At 32.1% G+C, this 16,980-nt stretch overlaps 2 protein-coding genes across 2 annotated transcripts; one reads left to right on the top strand and one right to left on the bottom strand.

Moving 5' to 3' along the window:
- Nucleotides 1-1,462: 1,462 nt before the first annotated feature.
- On the bottom strand, nucleotides 1,463-8,455 carry LOC123673359. Its single transcript, XM_045607845.1, has 3 exons — nucleotides 8,320-8,455; nucleotides 6,823-7,676; nucleotides 1,463-1,561 (listed from the first exon to the last, which is right to left on the bottom strand). Exons 1-3 carry the CDS (start codon nucleotides 8,453-8,455, stop codon nucleotides 1,463-1,465), a joined length of 1,089 nt encoding a protein of 362 aa, XP_045463801.1.
- Nucleotides 8,456-9,540: 1,085 nt separating this feature from the next.
- Nucleotides 9,541-15,406, top strand: LOC123673360. Its single transcript, XM_045607846.1, has 4 exons — nucleotides 9,541-9,676; nucleotides 10,320-11,173; nucleotides 11,483-11,633; nucleotides 15,105-15,406. Exons 1-4 carry the CDS (start codon nucleotides 9,541-9,543, stop codon nucleotides 15,404-15,406), a joined length of 1,443 nt encoding a protein of 480 aa, XP_045463802.1.
- The last annotated feature ends 1,574 nt before the right edge of the window (nucleotides 15,407-16,980 follow it).

A 16,980-nucleotide genomic window follows, 5' to 3' on the forward strand; every position in this document is an offset into this window, starting at 1 on the left:
ATTATGGCACTCTTGGAAGTATGTCAATCATATGCTCTAGGATGAATTTATGGAACAGCAAAAGAATAAAAGTATTTAATCTCAATCACATGAAAATTTGTCCAGTATGTACTTAGTGGTATGTTTCGATGTGAGTTTGAATGACCCTCGAAGAATACAGTATTGTTCGATAGCAGCATTCTTTAGTGGGATATTGACTGTTGTCAGTATAATGGGACTATTTTGTGAAAACTTCTTTGAACAAGGGCTCAATGAGAAATCTCGACCCTTCAAAATAGAATGTTAATTTTAATGAAGTATCTTCTTATTATCAGAGCTGTGTCAAAGCTCAGTAATTTGTAATCAAATAGAAGAGTTGAGGTGAGCTTATTCAAATAACTTCATTTTCAAACTAAGTTGGCTATTACTTTAATTCTAAAATCTGAGACATGACATCATAGTAAATATTCATTTCTGTGTTTTTTTTTCCACAACAGAACAGAGTTGCATTCCGCCAAAGTACCCAATTTTTTGAATTTCACAGATAATTTTTTTTTTTTAAGATCAAGTTATTCGAAAACGGCGCTTTGTACGAGAAAACATGAAGAATACTTTTATTTTTCAAATTAGCCAAATATTTTTTAATGAACATTCAAATTACTTTTAAGAGTTGGATTCTTCGAAATTCTGGTATTTTATGTGATGTAATGTTCATAATGAAGAAACTGAAAGATGTGTATGGAATCTTGCGTTCGAAAAAGATGTATCACATCAAGGAAAAGATATATTCCAAAAATCATTTCCTTCAATAGAACCATTTACGAGATATTTACAACCGGCCTATACTTGATATGAAGACCAAGAGAACTCTTTGTGAATCTCTTGTCTTATCCCAATTCACATATTGTGATTTTATCTATGGGCCGTGTTTGACTAAGATTAATCGTGATAGAATACAAAGAGTGCAGAAGTCGTGTTTCAGGTTGATTCATGGTGTAAAGAAGTATGATCCTATTAGTTATAAAATCAGGGAGGATGAGAGTCTTTTTATGGAATCGAGGAGAAATTATCACCTAGGTACTTTCACTCATAAGCTTCTTTGTAATGCCGAGGCTCCACCTTTCCTCAGGAAGAGATTCGTTCGTCATAGTAACGTTCATTCGAGAGTTACAAGATTTCAGGATAAATTTGTAGTGCCGAGATATAAAACAGCTTTATTTCAGAGAAGTTTCATTTTTCAGTCAATAACATTTTACAACTCCCTACCGAATGAGTTCAAATTGTTGAATATCAATAAGTTCAAGTATAAAGTTAAAAAGTATTTGTTGTGTGAGCAATAATCGATGTATATTATTTCAAGGGTGTGTATGGTTGTAATCTTCATGCTGTGGGATTCGGGTGCTCATTGGGTATACATTTCATATTTTGTTTTATATGTAGGTATATATTGCTGACTTGTTAATTATTATGTACTTGTTGGATGCTAGCTCATTGCCGGTTTGGGGAGGGTTGAGTGTGAATAGCAGTCTGCTAGACTTCGCCTTCCGCTGCTAGGTGATGGGTTCATGTATTTCTCTATTTTCTTTTGTGAAATAAAGACGTCATTTATTTATTTATTTATTTATTTATTTATTTATATAGCCGAAAATCACATTTTTTTTATCGATTTTTACCAGCCTGTATCTTTGTAACCGGGCCGAATCGGAAGAACTATAAAGGAAAAAAGTGTTTCTTTTGACCTCAGGAATCTTCGGTTATAATATATTTACAAGTCGAAGACTCACCCTGTATATATATATATATATATATATATATATATATATATATATATATATATATATATCAACAATTTTAATTTCCAATATACAACAATAGTTATAAGTTAGATAAGGGGTGTGGGAAAATTGATAAGTGTTATAATGTCACTCTTCTTTATTTCATTTAGTCGACGTTTCGATCCCGATGAGGACCTTCTTCAGGACTCTACAATAGCAATAGAAAACAGTCAAAATAAGGCAATCACAAAACATGTAAAAATAGTACATACCGAAATACAGAGTTGTAAAGATCTTATTTGAACACAAATCAATAGCTCTCAAGAAAGCAACTAACAAGAACATCAACAACTTCAGCGAAAAAAGATCTGATACTTCGTTAGTAAAGGAGTAGAAATCAATTATAATAAGTAAATGAGGTAAACAGAATAATCAACAAAATGAGAGGTTGTCAAAAATGTTGTCAACCAGACTTGCCACAGAATACACGCACATGACAGATGAAACATAGAGTAGCATTAAATCACATCGGTCGCAGTAATTCACTCTCACCGAACTCAGAACAAATGCGATTTTTTGAAAGATTCCATGAACCGAAACCAATTCTCTCTCACAGAAATGGCCTAGAACACAGAATTCATTTTCACGTTATCCCTACGACTGCTCAACTTGTGGAAATTCTTTCTGTATATGTGATCCATCCAATTCTCTCCCACCGAACTGGTCATAATGAATCAAATAAGAATAGATGGAGCTGATATTATTTACATCCCTTCTGTAGTTCATCGAACAGGTTTGGCGTTTAATATGATACATCTCTAAGAAACATCTTTTTCTTCCACTAACTGCAATTTCTAGGAATTTGGTGGAATCATAATTCATTGGATGATCTTTGTCCCGGGTATGGTCTGCTAGGGCACAAATCTTACTTGAATTCTTGATGTCGCTCTTGTGTTGAGCAATCCTTCTCTTCAAAAGCTGAGACGTCTGACCAATGTACACCTCACTGCATATTGAACAAGGAATACAATATACCACACCACGCATGTTATCAACAGTCATCCTATCTTTCACTCGACTGTATAATCTGTCAATTTTAAAATAAGATTTCTGAATCAACATAATTTCTGTGGTCTTTAGGAGGTTAATTAATGCGTTTGTCATACCATTAATTAGGGGAATAGACAAGTAAAGAATTCTACCCGTGTTCTCAGTGTCCACAGTGGTGGATGCGCTCCTCTCTCCATTCGTTGGCTGTGTCGAAGGAGTGGTATTATAAATCAATCTGGACAATAACCTTTTTGGGTATCCATTCTCTAGCATCAACTGTACCAACAACCTCAGATTCTGCCGCCTTAGACTTGGATGGGCAACCTTTTCTATGCGATTCTTCAATCCTAAAATCATGTTTACCTTTTGTCCATGTGAATGATTAGAAAAATAGTGTATGTATCTCCCTGAACTTGTTGGTTTTCGGTACCAATCCAGAATCAGCCTATTTTCCAGTGTTCGAATCACCCTTGTATCCAGGAATGGGACTCCATTCGCTGTTTCTTCCTCCAAAGTAAACTGTATACTTTCATGTTCACTGTTAAACCTGTCTAGAACGAAAGCAACCTGGTCTTTAGGTACAGCACATATTAGATCATCGACATATTTCTTGATGAAAGGAATGTGAAAAGGAATACTAACAAGAATGCCGTCCAGAAGGAAATCCATTACTAATTCAGCAATGGATGGACTGAATTTGGAACCCATAGGGGAACCGAGCACCTGCTTGAAGAACCTACCATTAAAAAGAAAATAGTTTGAAGAAAACAGGAACTTGATGGCATGGATGAATTCTTCTTTTGGTAGACTTGTGCGGTTTCTGATAGTATCCCACTTGTTCTCAACAGCTGAAACTGCCAACTCGACAGGAATGTTGGTGAAAAGAGATACAACGTCCAGGCTGATCAGGACATAATCAACAGGTAACTGGAAATCATTCACATACTGGGCAAAAGCAAAGGAATCTTCAATAAAATATCTACTTCTGGTAGAAGAAAGATATTTAGACAGGATGTCTGAAACAAAAACTGACAGTTTGGATGTGGGGGTGCTGACAGATGATATTATTGGTCTCAAGGCAAGAATGGGTTTGTGGATTTTTGGTAAACCGTAGAATCTAGCTGGAACTGAATTGTAAATGTACAGTGATTTACCTTGTATTTGTGTTATGTGGCCCTCACTTACCCATCGTTTAATCAATGCATTACATTTACCTTGTATTGTAACGGTTGGATCTCTGTTAGTAAGAAGTTGGTAATATTGTTCATTAAGTAAAATTTTGTTGGAGAGCTCTATGTACTGATCCTTATCCATCAAAACCGTAACATTGCCTTTATCAGCCCGTAACACAAGCAATTCTTGATGTTCACTTAGGTATCTCTTACAGTGGTAAAATTCTCTCTGGAAAATATTATTAGTCCTTTTTCCAGGTTTGATGTAGTTTGTGATAATATTAACAGCTTGGGAACGTTTGATGTTCTTTCCCTCATCTGACAGTCTATCATTAAGATCAATAATGCTCTCTACATCTGACAACAGCCCCGACATGGAAACCTCCCCAAAAGGAATATCAATGCCGAATTTGGGGCCCAGTGCTAGAAATTTCAATATTCTATCTGGTACAATAACAGTACTAACATTCTTAATCCACCTTTCCTGTGGTTCTACTCTCTTTAGAAGTTCATCCGATAGAGCTCTCACCTTCATCAGATTTCACTCCCTGATAGTAGCAAATTCTCTTCTGTACCTTCTGGACTGGTAAGTTTCAAAACGACTTAGCATCTCTGGTGGAAGCAACCCCTCCAAGATCTGCCACAACCTGGAAGAATCACACTCCATTCTTCCTATCCTGGTCACAGTCACAGTGATCTCAAATTGAAGAACGAGACGTCTTGATTTCTCCAACATAGCCTGAACCTTTTTGGACGAACCTGAATCACTTGCTGAGCTGAACAAATAATTCATATTGTTGGAAATATGTTTTGGAAGTAAACCCTGTCTTTTGCATTCCAAAAGGAACACTCTTCGGTTTCTATAAGATGCCAGTTTCATATTGTATGAAGACCATGACTTCAATGCTTCATATGCTACTCTTCCATAGTTGTTTCTCACTTCTGCATAAAACCCCATGCTTAATTATCAACAATTTTAATTCCCAATATACAACAATAGTTATAAGTTAGATAAGGGGTGTGGGAAAATTGATAAGTGTTATAATGTCACTCTTCTTTATTTCATTTAGTCGACGTTTCGATCCCGATGGGGACCTTCTTCAGGACTCTACAATAGCAATAGAAAACAGTCAAAATAAGGCAATCACAAAACATGTAAAAATAGTATATACCGAAATACAGAGTTGTAAAGATCTTATTTGAACACAAATCAATAGCTCTCAAGAAAGCAACTAACAAGAACATCAACAACTTCAACGAAAAAAGATCTGATACTTCGTTAGTAAAGGAGTAGAAATCAATTATAATAAGTAAATAAGGTAAACAGAATAATCAACAAAATGAGAGGTTGTCAAAAATGTTGTCAACCAGACTTGCCACAGAATACACGCACATGACAGATGAAACATAGAGTAGCATTAAATCACATCGGTCGCAGTATATATATATATATATATATATATATATATATATATATATACAGAATGATTTCTAATGGAATCGACCAAGGTTTACACCAAAAAAATACTCTGTTTTCTTTGCCGAGCTTTCGGATTTTATTCAATCCATCCTCAGGGCTTCTACAAGATATCAACAAAAATTATCAGTTACAATAAAAAGAAAAAATAAACATAAAACTGTCACAATGGTACATAGAGTCATCGATAAAACTTGATTAAAATGAAAAACAAAAACAATTGAAAACATACTCACTGAAATCGAGGTTAAGGTGTCAACAAATATAAACTAATCATCAAGTAATTCATAAATCTAACAAAAATAAAAATATTTCAGGAATCTCAAAGTGACAACTGGGTATCTTATGTCGATAAAGGTCAATATTTTAATGTGGAATATAGAATGAAATAAGATGGTGGTATTTGCACATGCGTTTAAATCATTCAATTTAGACAGAAGATAAAAATCAAGGAGACAAGGCATCAAACAATGGGTACAAGAGAGATGGTGGGTTTTGTTCACAAATTTTATTATTCATCAATAGGTCCATCATAGAAATTTTTCTCTCGGTTTGGGTATGTTAACAAATATGTGTAGATATTGCTAAGATTTTGCGTGTCAGATTTACTGTTAATTGCTTCTTCTTCCTCATTGATATGGATCATCTCTAATATAATTCTTTTATTGTAATTCCGTTCTTTATCAATTATCTCTACATTGTCAAAAAGAAATTTATGATTTTGTTCTAATGAGTTCTTTGTTAAGGCACACCTTTTGTTCTTTTTATTTATGTCGCTCTTGTGAAGTGATATTCGATTTTTCAACAATTGAGATGTCTGACCTACATAACCACGCGAACAATCTTCACACTGTATTCTATAAATTACATTTGAATGCAACATAGTTGGAATGGTATCTTTCAGCCTACTATACAGTCTCTTAACAGTTTTGTAATTATATACTGCTATTTTCACATCTTCTCTACTCAAACATTTTTTTATTTTACAAGTTAAACCTTTAATATTAACAATACTACCAAACTTAATTTCAACCCCATCTGTGTCCGTAGATCTAAGTACCTGGGGAGGGCGGTCGTTGTCGTCTATATGGTTAACATTCGCTGACGAATAGAGTAGCTTGGAAATCATTTTTCTTGGGTACCCATTTTCAACAAAAATATTAAAAAGTTTGTCAATGGAGCGTTTCAAAAATCTGGGATGGCATATTTTGTTCACCCTATTTTTCATTTCTTTTATACAATTTATTTTCATTTGTACAGGGTGGTCAGATTTGAAATGTATTAATTTATCTGAAGCAGTTTGCTTTCTATGCCAGTCAAGATGTACAGTATTATCAATTCTGTAGAGTCTCGTATCTAAAAAACTAACAGAATTATTTTCGTCCTCAAACTCTATTGTAAACTGTATATGCGGATTGTAACTATTGAACTGTTCCAATATAATTTCAACGTCTTGTTTGTGCAAGGCTACAATAAGATCATCAACAAATTTTTTGATGAAGGCGATTTTGTGTCTCAACTTTGGAACACACATATCTAATGCATGATCCATGACATACTGAGCCAATATTGGGCTGATTTTCGAGCCCATGGCGCATCCAAATATTTGAATATAATACTGATTGTCAAATGAGAAATAATTGTTCCGAAGTATGAACCTGATAACTTCAAAAAATAGATCTTTAGGAATGTCACAGTTTCTAGAAATACTACCCCATCTCTGATTAAGGACATCTACTACAACTTCCTCACATAGGTTGCCAAACAGGTTGACAACATCTAAAGAAATGAGGACATAATCCTCCTCTAACCTGAAATTATTGACAAATGTAGCAAATTCGAATGTATCTTTTATAAAGTACTCATTTTCTCTATCATAAGTTTGGGTTAACACTTCTGTCATAAACATAGATATATTGCTGGTTGGACTGTTTATACTTGATACTATAGGACGCAAAGGACAATCACGTTTGTGCAATTTGGGATTGCCATAGATTTTAGGACAAACTGAATTATAGGATTTCAGAGCTTTTGCCCTTTCTGCACTCAGAATATTTAGGTCTTGTAACTTTTTGATATAATTATTACTTTTAGTTTGCAATGTTAAAGTTGGATCTTTTCGGAGTGTTCGAAAACTCTCTGAATTTACTATTTCATACATTTTTTGTTTGTAAGTTTCGCGTTCTATTATCACTGTTACGGAACCCTTATCGCTGTTGAGGACTAACAAATTTTCATTGTTTTTTAAAAGATCTTGTCTCGTTATAAATTCTATCGGTATATGTTTTTGCACCCTTATTATTATGAATGTGATTCGTTATGATACTGGCTATTTTAGATCTCAAAAGATCGCGGTTAGTATTCTGAGTTTTTTGAAGGATGTCTTCAACATCAGCAATCAACTTATTCACAGGAATGTCCTTAGTTGAAATTTGTAGGCTGAATTTTGAACTCAATGAGAGAAGTGTTTTAACATTATTTGGTATATCAACTCTAGAGAGATTTTTAAACCACTTTTCATGTGTTACTAATCTATTTAAATTTGTGTTATGTAATCTCTCAACTTTGGCTAAATTTGAATGCCTAATTTTGTGAAATTTTTTGTTGAAACCTACTTTTTGTCTACGTTTGAATTCATCTAGTATTGTTCTTGGAAGTTCATTTGTTAATTGATTCATTATGTGTCTGTTAGATTTTTCCAAAAATTGAATCTTATAATTAATATAATCTATTTCTAATCTTATGATTTTTAGTCTAATATTTTTGTTCAATTCATCCAACTTTCTATTAAATTTACGACTACTGCTAATCTCAAATAAACCCATAATACTATTGATGTTTGAGCTGATATGTTTAGGTACAATACCTTGTCTCTTACATTCTGATAAAAATATACGTCTATTATAAGCCGACGCCAACTTGCCCCTCTGTGAACTCCATTTTTTAAGGTGTTGTGCTACTTCCTCTGAATATCCTGTAGATATGTCCTGATAAAATCCCATATTGATTACAACTTAGATGCAGTAATGGTCGTGATTTATACAGAATGTTTTCTAATGGAATCGACCAAGGTTTACACCAAAAAAATACTCTGTTTTCTTTGCCGAGCTTTCGGATTTTATTCAATCCATCCTCAGGGCTTCTACAAGATATCAACAAAAATTATCAGTTACAATAAAAAGAAAAAATAAACATAAAACTGTCACAATGGTACATACAGTCATCGATAAAACTTGATTAAAATGAAAAACAAAAACAATTGAAAACATACTCACTGAAATCGAGGTTAAGGTGTCAACAAATATAAACTAATCATCAAGTAATTCATAAATCTAACAAAAATAAAAATATTTCAGGAATCTCAAAGTGACAACTGGGTATCTTATGTCGATAAAGGTCAATATTTTAATGTGGAATATAGAATGAAATAAGATGGTGGTATTTGCACATGCGTTTAAATCATTCAATTTAGACAGAAGATAAAAATCAAGGAGACAAGGCATCAAACAATGGGTACAAGAGAGATGGTGGGTTTTGTTCACAAATTTTATTATTCATCAATAGGTCCATCATAGAAATTTTTCTCTTGCCTTGTCTCCTTGATTTTTATCTTCTGTCTAAATTGAATGATTTAAACGCATGTGCAAATACCACCATCTTATTTCATTCTATATTCCACATTAAAATATTGACCTTTATCGACATAAGATACCCAGTTGTCACTTTGAGATTCCTGAAATATTTTTATTTTTGTTAGATTTATGAATTACTTGATGATTAGTTTATATTTGTTGACACCTTAACCTCGATTTCAGTGAGTATGTTTTCAATTGTTTTTGTTTTTCATTTTAATCAAGTTTTATCGATGACTGTATGTACCATTGTGACAGTTTTATGTTTATTTTTTCTTTTTATTGTAACTGATAATTTTTGTTGATATCTTGTAGAAGCCCTGAGGATGGATTGAATAAAATCCGAAAGCTCGGCAAAGAAAACAGAGTATTTTTTTGGTGTAAACCTTGGTCGATTCCATTAGAAATCATTCTGTATAAATCACGACCATTACTGCATCTAAGTTGTAATCAATATGGGATTTTATCAGGACATATCTACAGGATATTCAGAGGAAGTAGCACAACACCTTAAAAAATGGAGTTCACAGAGGGGCAAGTTGGCGTCGGCTTATAATAGACGTATATTTTTATTAGAATGTAAGAGACAAGGTATTGTACCTAAACATATCAGCTCAAACATCAATAGTATTATGGGTTTATTTGAGATTAGCAGTAGTCGTAAATTTAATAGAAAGTTGGATGAATTGAACAAAAATATTAGACTAAAAATCATAAGATTAGAAATAGATTATATTAATTATAAGATTCAATTTTTGGAAAAATCTAACAGACACATAATGAATCAATTAACAAATGAACTTCCAAGAACAATACTAGATGAATTCAAACGTAGACAAAAAGTAGGTTTCAACAAAAAATTTCACAAAATTAGGCAGTCAAATTTAGCCAAAGTTGAGAGATTACATAACACAAATTTAAATAGATTATTAACACATGAAAAGTGGTTTAAAAATCTCTCTAGAGTTGATATACCAAATAATGTTAAAACACTTCTCTCATTGAGTTCAAAATTCAGCCTACAAATTTCAACTAAGGACATTCCTGTGAATAAGTTGATTGCTGATGTTGAAGACATCCTTCAAAAAACTCAGAATACTAACCGCGATCTTTTGAGATCTAAAATAGCCAGTATCATAACGAATCACATTCATAATAATAAGGGTGCAAAAACATATACCGATAGAATTTATAACGAGACAAGATCTTTTAAAAAACAATGAAAATTTGTTAGTCCTCAACAGCGATAAGGGTTCCGTAACAGTGATAATAGAACGCGAAACTTACAAACAAAAAATGTATGAAATAGTAAATTCAGAGAGTTTTCGAACACTCCGAAAAGATCCAACTTTAACATTGCAAACTAAAAGTAATAATTATATCAAAAAGTTACAAGACCTAAATATTCTGAGTGCAGAAAGGGCAAAAGCTCTGAAATCCTATAATTCAGTTTGTCCTAAAATCTATGGCAATCCCAAATTGCACAAACGTGATTGTCCTTTGCGTCCTATAGTGTCAAGTATAAACAGTCCAACCAGCAATATATCTATGTTTATGACAGAAGTGTTAACCCAAACTTATGATAGAGAAAATGAGTACTTTATAAAAGATACATTCGAATTTGCTACATTTGTCAATAATTTCAGGTTAGAGGAGGATTATGTCCTCATTTCTTTAGATGTTGTCAACCTGTTTGGCAACCTATGTGAGGAAGTTGTAGTAGATGTCCTTAATCAGAGATGGGGTAGTATTTCTAGAAACTGTGACATTCCTAAAGATCTATTTTTTGAAATTATCAGGTTCATACTTCGGAACAATTATTTCTCATTTGACAATCAGTATTATATTCAAATATTTGGATGCGCCATGGGCTCGAAAATCAGCCCAATATTGGCTCAGTATGTCATGGATCATGCATTAGATATGTGTGTTCCAAAGTTGAGACACAAAATCGCCTTCATCAAAAAATTTGTTGATGATCTTATTGTAGCCTTGCACAAACAAGACGTTGAAATTATATTGGAACAGTTCAATAGTTACAATCCGCATATACAGTTTACAATAGAGTTTGAGGACGAAAATAATTCTGTTAGTTTTTTAGATACGAGACTCTACAGAAATGATAATACTGTACATCTTGACTGGCATAGAAAGCAAACTGCTTCAGATAAATTAATACATTTCAAATCTGACCACCCTGTACAAATGAAAATAAATTGTATAAAAGAAATGAAAAATAGGGTGAACAAAATATGCCATCCCAGATTTTTGAAACGCTCCATTGACAAACTTTTTAATATTTTTGTTGAAAATGGGTACCCAAGAAAAATGATTTCCAAGCTACTCTATTCGTCAGCGAATGTTAACCATATAGACGACAACGACCGCCCTCCCCAGGTACTTAGATCTACGGACACAGATGGGGTTGAAATTAAGTTTGGTAGTATTGTTAATATTAAAGGTTTAACTTGTAAAATAAAAAAATGTTTGAGTAGAGAAGATGTGAAAATAGCAGTATATAATTACAAAACTGTTAAGAGACTGTATAGTAGGCTGAAAGATACCATTCCAACTATGTTGCATTCAAATGTAATTTATAGAATACAGTGTGAAGATTGTTCGCGTGGTTATGTAGGTCAGACATCTCAATTGTTGAAAAATCGAATATCACTTCACAAGAGCGACATAAATAAAAAGAACAAAAGGTGTGCCTTAACAAAGCACTCATTAGAACAAAATCATAAATTTCTTTTTGACAATGTAGAGATAATTGATAAAGAACGGAATTACAATAAAAGAATTATATTAGAGATGATCCATATCAATGAGGAAGAAGAAGCAATTAACAGTAAATCTGACACGCAAAATCTTAGCAATATCTACACATATTTGTTAACATACCCAAACCGAGAGAAAAATTTCTATGATGGACCTATTGATGAATAATAAAATTTGTGAACAAAACCCACCATCTCTCTTGTACCCATTGTTTGATGCCTTGTCTCCTTGATTTTTATCTTCTGTCTAAATTGAATGATTTAAACGCATGTGCAAATACCACCATCTTATTTCATTCTATATTCCACATTAAAATATTGACCTTTATCGACATAAGATACCCAGTTGTCACTTTGAGATTCCTGAAATATTTTTATTTTTGTTAGATTTATGAATTACTTGATGATTAGTTTATATTTGTTGACACCTTAACCTCGATTTCAGTGAGTATGTTTTCAATTGTTTTTGTTTTTCATTTTAATCAAGTTTTATCGATGACTGTATGTACCATTGTGACAGTTTTATGTTTATTTTTTCTTTTTATTGTAACTGATAATTTTTGTTGATATCTTGTAGAAGCCCTGAGGATGGATTGAATAAAATCCGAAAGCTCGGCAAAGAAAACAGAGTATTTTTTTGGTGTAAACCTTGGTCCATTCCATTAGAAATCATTCTGTATAAATCACGACCATTACTGCATCTAAGTTATATATATATATATATATATATATATATATATATATATACCACTTATACAGACCCGAATCGATATACTCTACCGACTTTTCAGTCCAAAACTAACGTTGTTAGACCCGCTTCCAGGTCTGGTAGCGTTTAACCATATATTCTCGATCAGGGAAGTTCAGGGATGCCAGGAGTATTTTTTCAGCCGGGTGTGAAAAATCGGTGAAACATCATAATATAGACAGAAAACTTCAGGGTTCTACCAGTGATCAACTTCTCCAGACCCTTAATGTGACAACGCTATAGATTGTATATAAACTTGAACCTCACACTTCGCACAGCTTATACAAACCCAGCCTATAAGACCAACGTAGATAGAAATCAGTTTTTGTTTGTTCTTATAGAGCTCGTAAATCGGATATTCCATCTTTCTGATATATGCATCTACAAACCATAAGATTTGAAGCTTATACAAACCCGGCACAAAGAATCGTCGTCATGAGAATTGAATAGTGATCCTTTCGAATATGAACTTAGCAGCCATACTGAAAGAACTTTTTAAAACTAACAGTAATTTTCGATAGAAGAGTAAATTCAAGAATTTCTTCAGCTCTTAACCACTCAAAGATAATAACGGAATGCAATAAAATTAACAAATTAAAAATAATTTCATACAAAAATGCTAAGTGAGTCAATCAAAGCTGTTATGGCCAAAATTTTTTATTCAATGTAAAAGCAAATAGTATAAAAGCATTTCCATATAGGATAAAAGATAGGAAACTTGAGTGAACAAATAGTATCTATATTTTTCATACAAGATCAATCAATCATTCATGTCATGAACAGTTTCAATTAATAATGACTTTTGATAGTATGTTACACATCGGATAAGAAACTGCAATGCTGAAATTCTTCATATACTAAATGGATTCTTTAAATTTTATTTCGGTCTTGATATGACTCCATTCACTTAGCTACTCTATTCAGATTTATCAACCACCTTTTCCTGTTTTATTCACCAGTTTAGCTACCACAGTTGAAATGATCCATAAGAGTTATATGATAAGAATTATGCAATTCACATTAGGATCTTAATATTATCATTATAACGCATGTCTTTTTTGTGCATATGTATGTAACTTGATTTATAGGAAGATGTAGTTTAGTTCTAAAAGCACCCTCAACAGGTCTTTGATTAATTATCAAGTTTATTCTAAACGTAACATGGCGCAGTCGGTATTAGGATTTGTTTCAAATTGATTCCAATTCTAATTTAAGTGTACTACAAATAATTAAAGATTTAAGTAGTAAAAATTGTGGTCAAATGACAGGAGAATCGTAGAATTCAAAACCAGAAACGTGATCATCATCTTCGAATCAATCAGTTCAACATTCAAGAATGAATACCAATGTGAAAATTCCATCAGAAATGAATTTCAACAGAAATCTAGCCAACAATTATCGATTCTTCAAACAAAAATTCGAAATTTATTTGAATGCATCAAGACAAACAAATTTGGACTCGAAGTATAAAGCAGCATTATTTCTGAATGTGATTGGTGATAACACACTCTCCTAAGAATACCAAAGTTAGATTTTCAAACAGCAATAAATACGTGCAAAGCAGCAGAGCAATCACAAAATCAATTGGAAAAAATTTGTTCATCCCAGGAATTGAATGAAATGTCCAGAAGAAAATTTAAGATGAATAGAATTCAACAAACTGGAAACTATAATAGGCCAACAACATCAAGAGCACAAGAGCATCCAATTCAATCGTATCAACAAAATCATGCAGGTCAGAAGAAACTATCAATCAACAAGAACCAACTTCAATTTCATCGGCAATGTCAACGATGTGGTCTACAACATCAACGTGGGAAATGTCCAGCATATAAAGCTAAGTGTAACAATTGTCATAAACTAAATCATTTTTCGAAAATGTGTAAATCTAAAAATATCTGTCTTTTAGAGAACAATACTCCAGAAGATGAATTTTTTCTAGGTTCTTTAGAAATATCTCATGTTGCTGATGAAATTGAGTGGTATGAAAATTTGAAATTGAATAATTTTTTGAATGTTAAATTTAAATTAGATACAGGAGCAAATGGTGTTAATATATTGCCATATTATGAATTTAAAAATTAAAAAATGTCAAACTAGAAAAATTTACCGGAAATATCAATACTTATGGAAATGAAACTTTAAAAATTTTGGGAATTTGTACATTAAAAACAAAATATAAAAACATTATTGAAAATGTAGACTTTCATTCAATGAATACTGATAAATGTGCAATATTAGGTTTACATGAAATAATTAAACTCAAGATATTGACTAAAAATAATGAAGATCATAGTATTTCGGAAATATCAAACGAAAACAAAAATGAAACTTATGCTAAATTTTTTTTCTAATTATAATGATCTGTTCACAGGTATCGGATGTTTGAAAGATGAGTATCACATAGACGTTGACCCAAATATAACTCCAATAATTCAACCACCGCGAAAAATTCCATTCAATCTTCACGAAAAACTGAAACAAAAACTTCAAGACTTAGAAGACGAAAATATTATAGAGAAATTATCAGAACCAACCGATTGGGTCAGCTCAATGGTGATCGTTCGTAAGCCCAATAATGATATCCGAATCTGCATTGACCCCAAGAACTTGAATAAAGCCATAAAACGAGAACATTTCCATGTGCCATCATTAGAAGAATTAACGTACGAGTTATCAGGAGCTAAGTATTTCAGCACTCTAGATTGTAGTAACGGTTTTTGGCATGTTAAATTGGATACCGGTAGAATTAAGACAAGATACATTAAAACAATTACATATAGGACATATGGGTAAAGAAAAAATTAAAAACAGAGCTAGAGAACTAGTATTTTGGCCAGGTTCATCATTACAAATAGATAAATTGAGTGATTCTTGTAAAACTTGTAACCTATATAGAAAACAAAATGTGAAAGAACCTCTAATTAATCATGATATTCCTAATGAGCCGTGGATTAAAGTTGGAATCGGTTCATTCTACTTCAATAATAAAAATTATCTATTAATGTTGGATTATTATTCTAAATTCATGGAAATATCTAATTTGAATATGAATACGACTACAAATAATATCATAACAAATTTAAAAAATATTTTCTCTAGACAAAGAATACCTAAAGCAGTTTGTTCGGATTCAGGTCCACAATTTACCTCTTCCGAATTTACAACTTTTGCTAATAATTGGAATTTTAAGCATACTTTGTCAAGTCCACATCATCATCAGTCGAATGAAATGGTTGAAAGAGCAGTACAAACAGTAAAAAATATATTAAAGAAATCTCTACATAGCGGTAATGATCCATTTTTAGCCTTACTAGAATATCGTAATACGCCATTATCGAATAATGTTGGAAGTCCATCACAACTTCTCAACACCAGACGACTGAGAGGAGTTCTACCTATTTTAGAAAAATCATTACCTCCAGAAGTTTATGATAGAAATAAAATAAAGAGTTTTCATAGGAAACTTTTATCAATGAGGGAAAAATTATAAAAGAAATGCGAAATCACTGCCTAAATTAAAAATAAATCAAAAAGTATTAGTAAGAAATATTCTGAATAACAAATGGGAAGAAGGTATTGTTGTAGATTTACATGATGATAGATCATATCTAGTGAAGCTAGAGGGAAATGGCAATATTTTGAGACGGAATAGAAAATTCCTACGTCCAATACAATATAATTATGGACATAATATTATAAATATTATATAATATTAAAAATAAATCAAAAAGTATTAGTAAGAAATATTCTGAATAACAAATGGGAAGAAGGTATTGTTGTAGATTTACATAATGATAGATCATATCTAGTGAAGCTAGAGAGAAATGGCAATATTTTGAGACGGAATAGAAAATTCCTACGTCCAATATGATATAATTATGGACATAATATTATAAAAATCGAAAAAGAAAATGATATAGAAAATTGTAGAAATAAGAGCAATATCGATAATTCAACAAATTTAGAGAATGATGTCAATGCAGGTACTAGATCTAGTGGCAGAACAATAAAATATCCAAATTTCTTGCATATAAAAGATTTTACTTCCAAATCTAATGTTGAATTCAATGATTTATTATTGTGTATGACTAGTTTAAGCTTAGTATAGAATAGGAAAAATATTAGGATTACACATGTAATTACAATTTGTTTTTGAATTATGGAAATTAAAAGTTTTATTTTTGTAATAAAAGAAGGGAGATGTTAGGATCTTAATATTATCATTATAACGCATGTCTCTTTTGAGCATAAGTATGTAACTTGATTTATAGGAAGATGTAGTTTAGTTCTAAAATAAACCAGCACCCTCAACAGGTTTTTGATTAATTATCAAGTTTATTCTAAACGTAACAGCAGGTATCCAGTGT

Source organism: Harmonia axyridis, chromosome 2 (genome assembly GCF_914767665.1).
Source record: "Harmonia axyridis chromosome 2, icHarAxyr1.1, whole genome shotgun sequence".
NCBI lineage: Eukaryota > Metazoa > Arthropoda > Insecta > Coleoptera > Coccinellidae > Harmonia > Harmonia axyridis.

Bases quoted from the DNA above. Each gene is read 5' to 3' on its own strand.
- LOC123673360 (XM_045607846.1), top strand. From the start codon at position 9,541: ATGGGATTTTATCAGGACATATCTACAGGATATTCAGAGGAAGTAGCA. The intron at 11,174-11,482 runs GTTAGTTTTTTA...CGCCCTCCCCAG, and splicing joins TTGAGGACGAAAATAATTCT to GTACTTAGATCTACGGACAC. The intron at 11,634-15,104 runs GTAGGCTGAAAG...AAAAACTTCAAG, and splicing joins AACTGTTAAGAGACTGTATA to ACTTAGAAGACGAAAATATT.
- LOC123673359 (XM_045607845.1), bottom strand. From the start codon at position 8,455: ATGGGATTTTATCAGGACATATCTACAGGATATTCAGAGGAAGTAGCA. The intron at 7,677-8,319 runs GTATTGTACCTA...AAAATTTGTTAG, and splicing joins ATCAGAATGTAAGAGACAAG to TCCTCAACAGCGATAAGGGT. The intron at 1,562-6,822 runs GTTAGTTTTTTA...ATTTCACAAAAG, and splicing joins TTGAGGACGAAAATAATTCT to AAAATAGAGAAATACATGAA.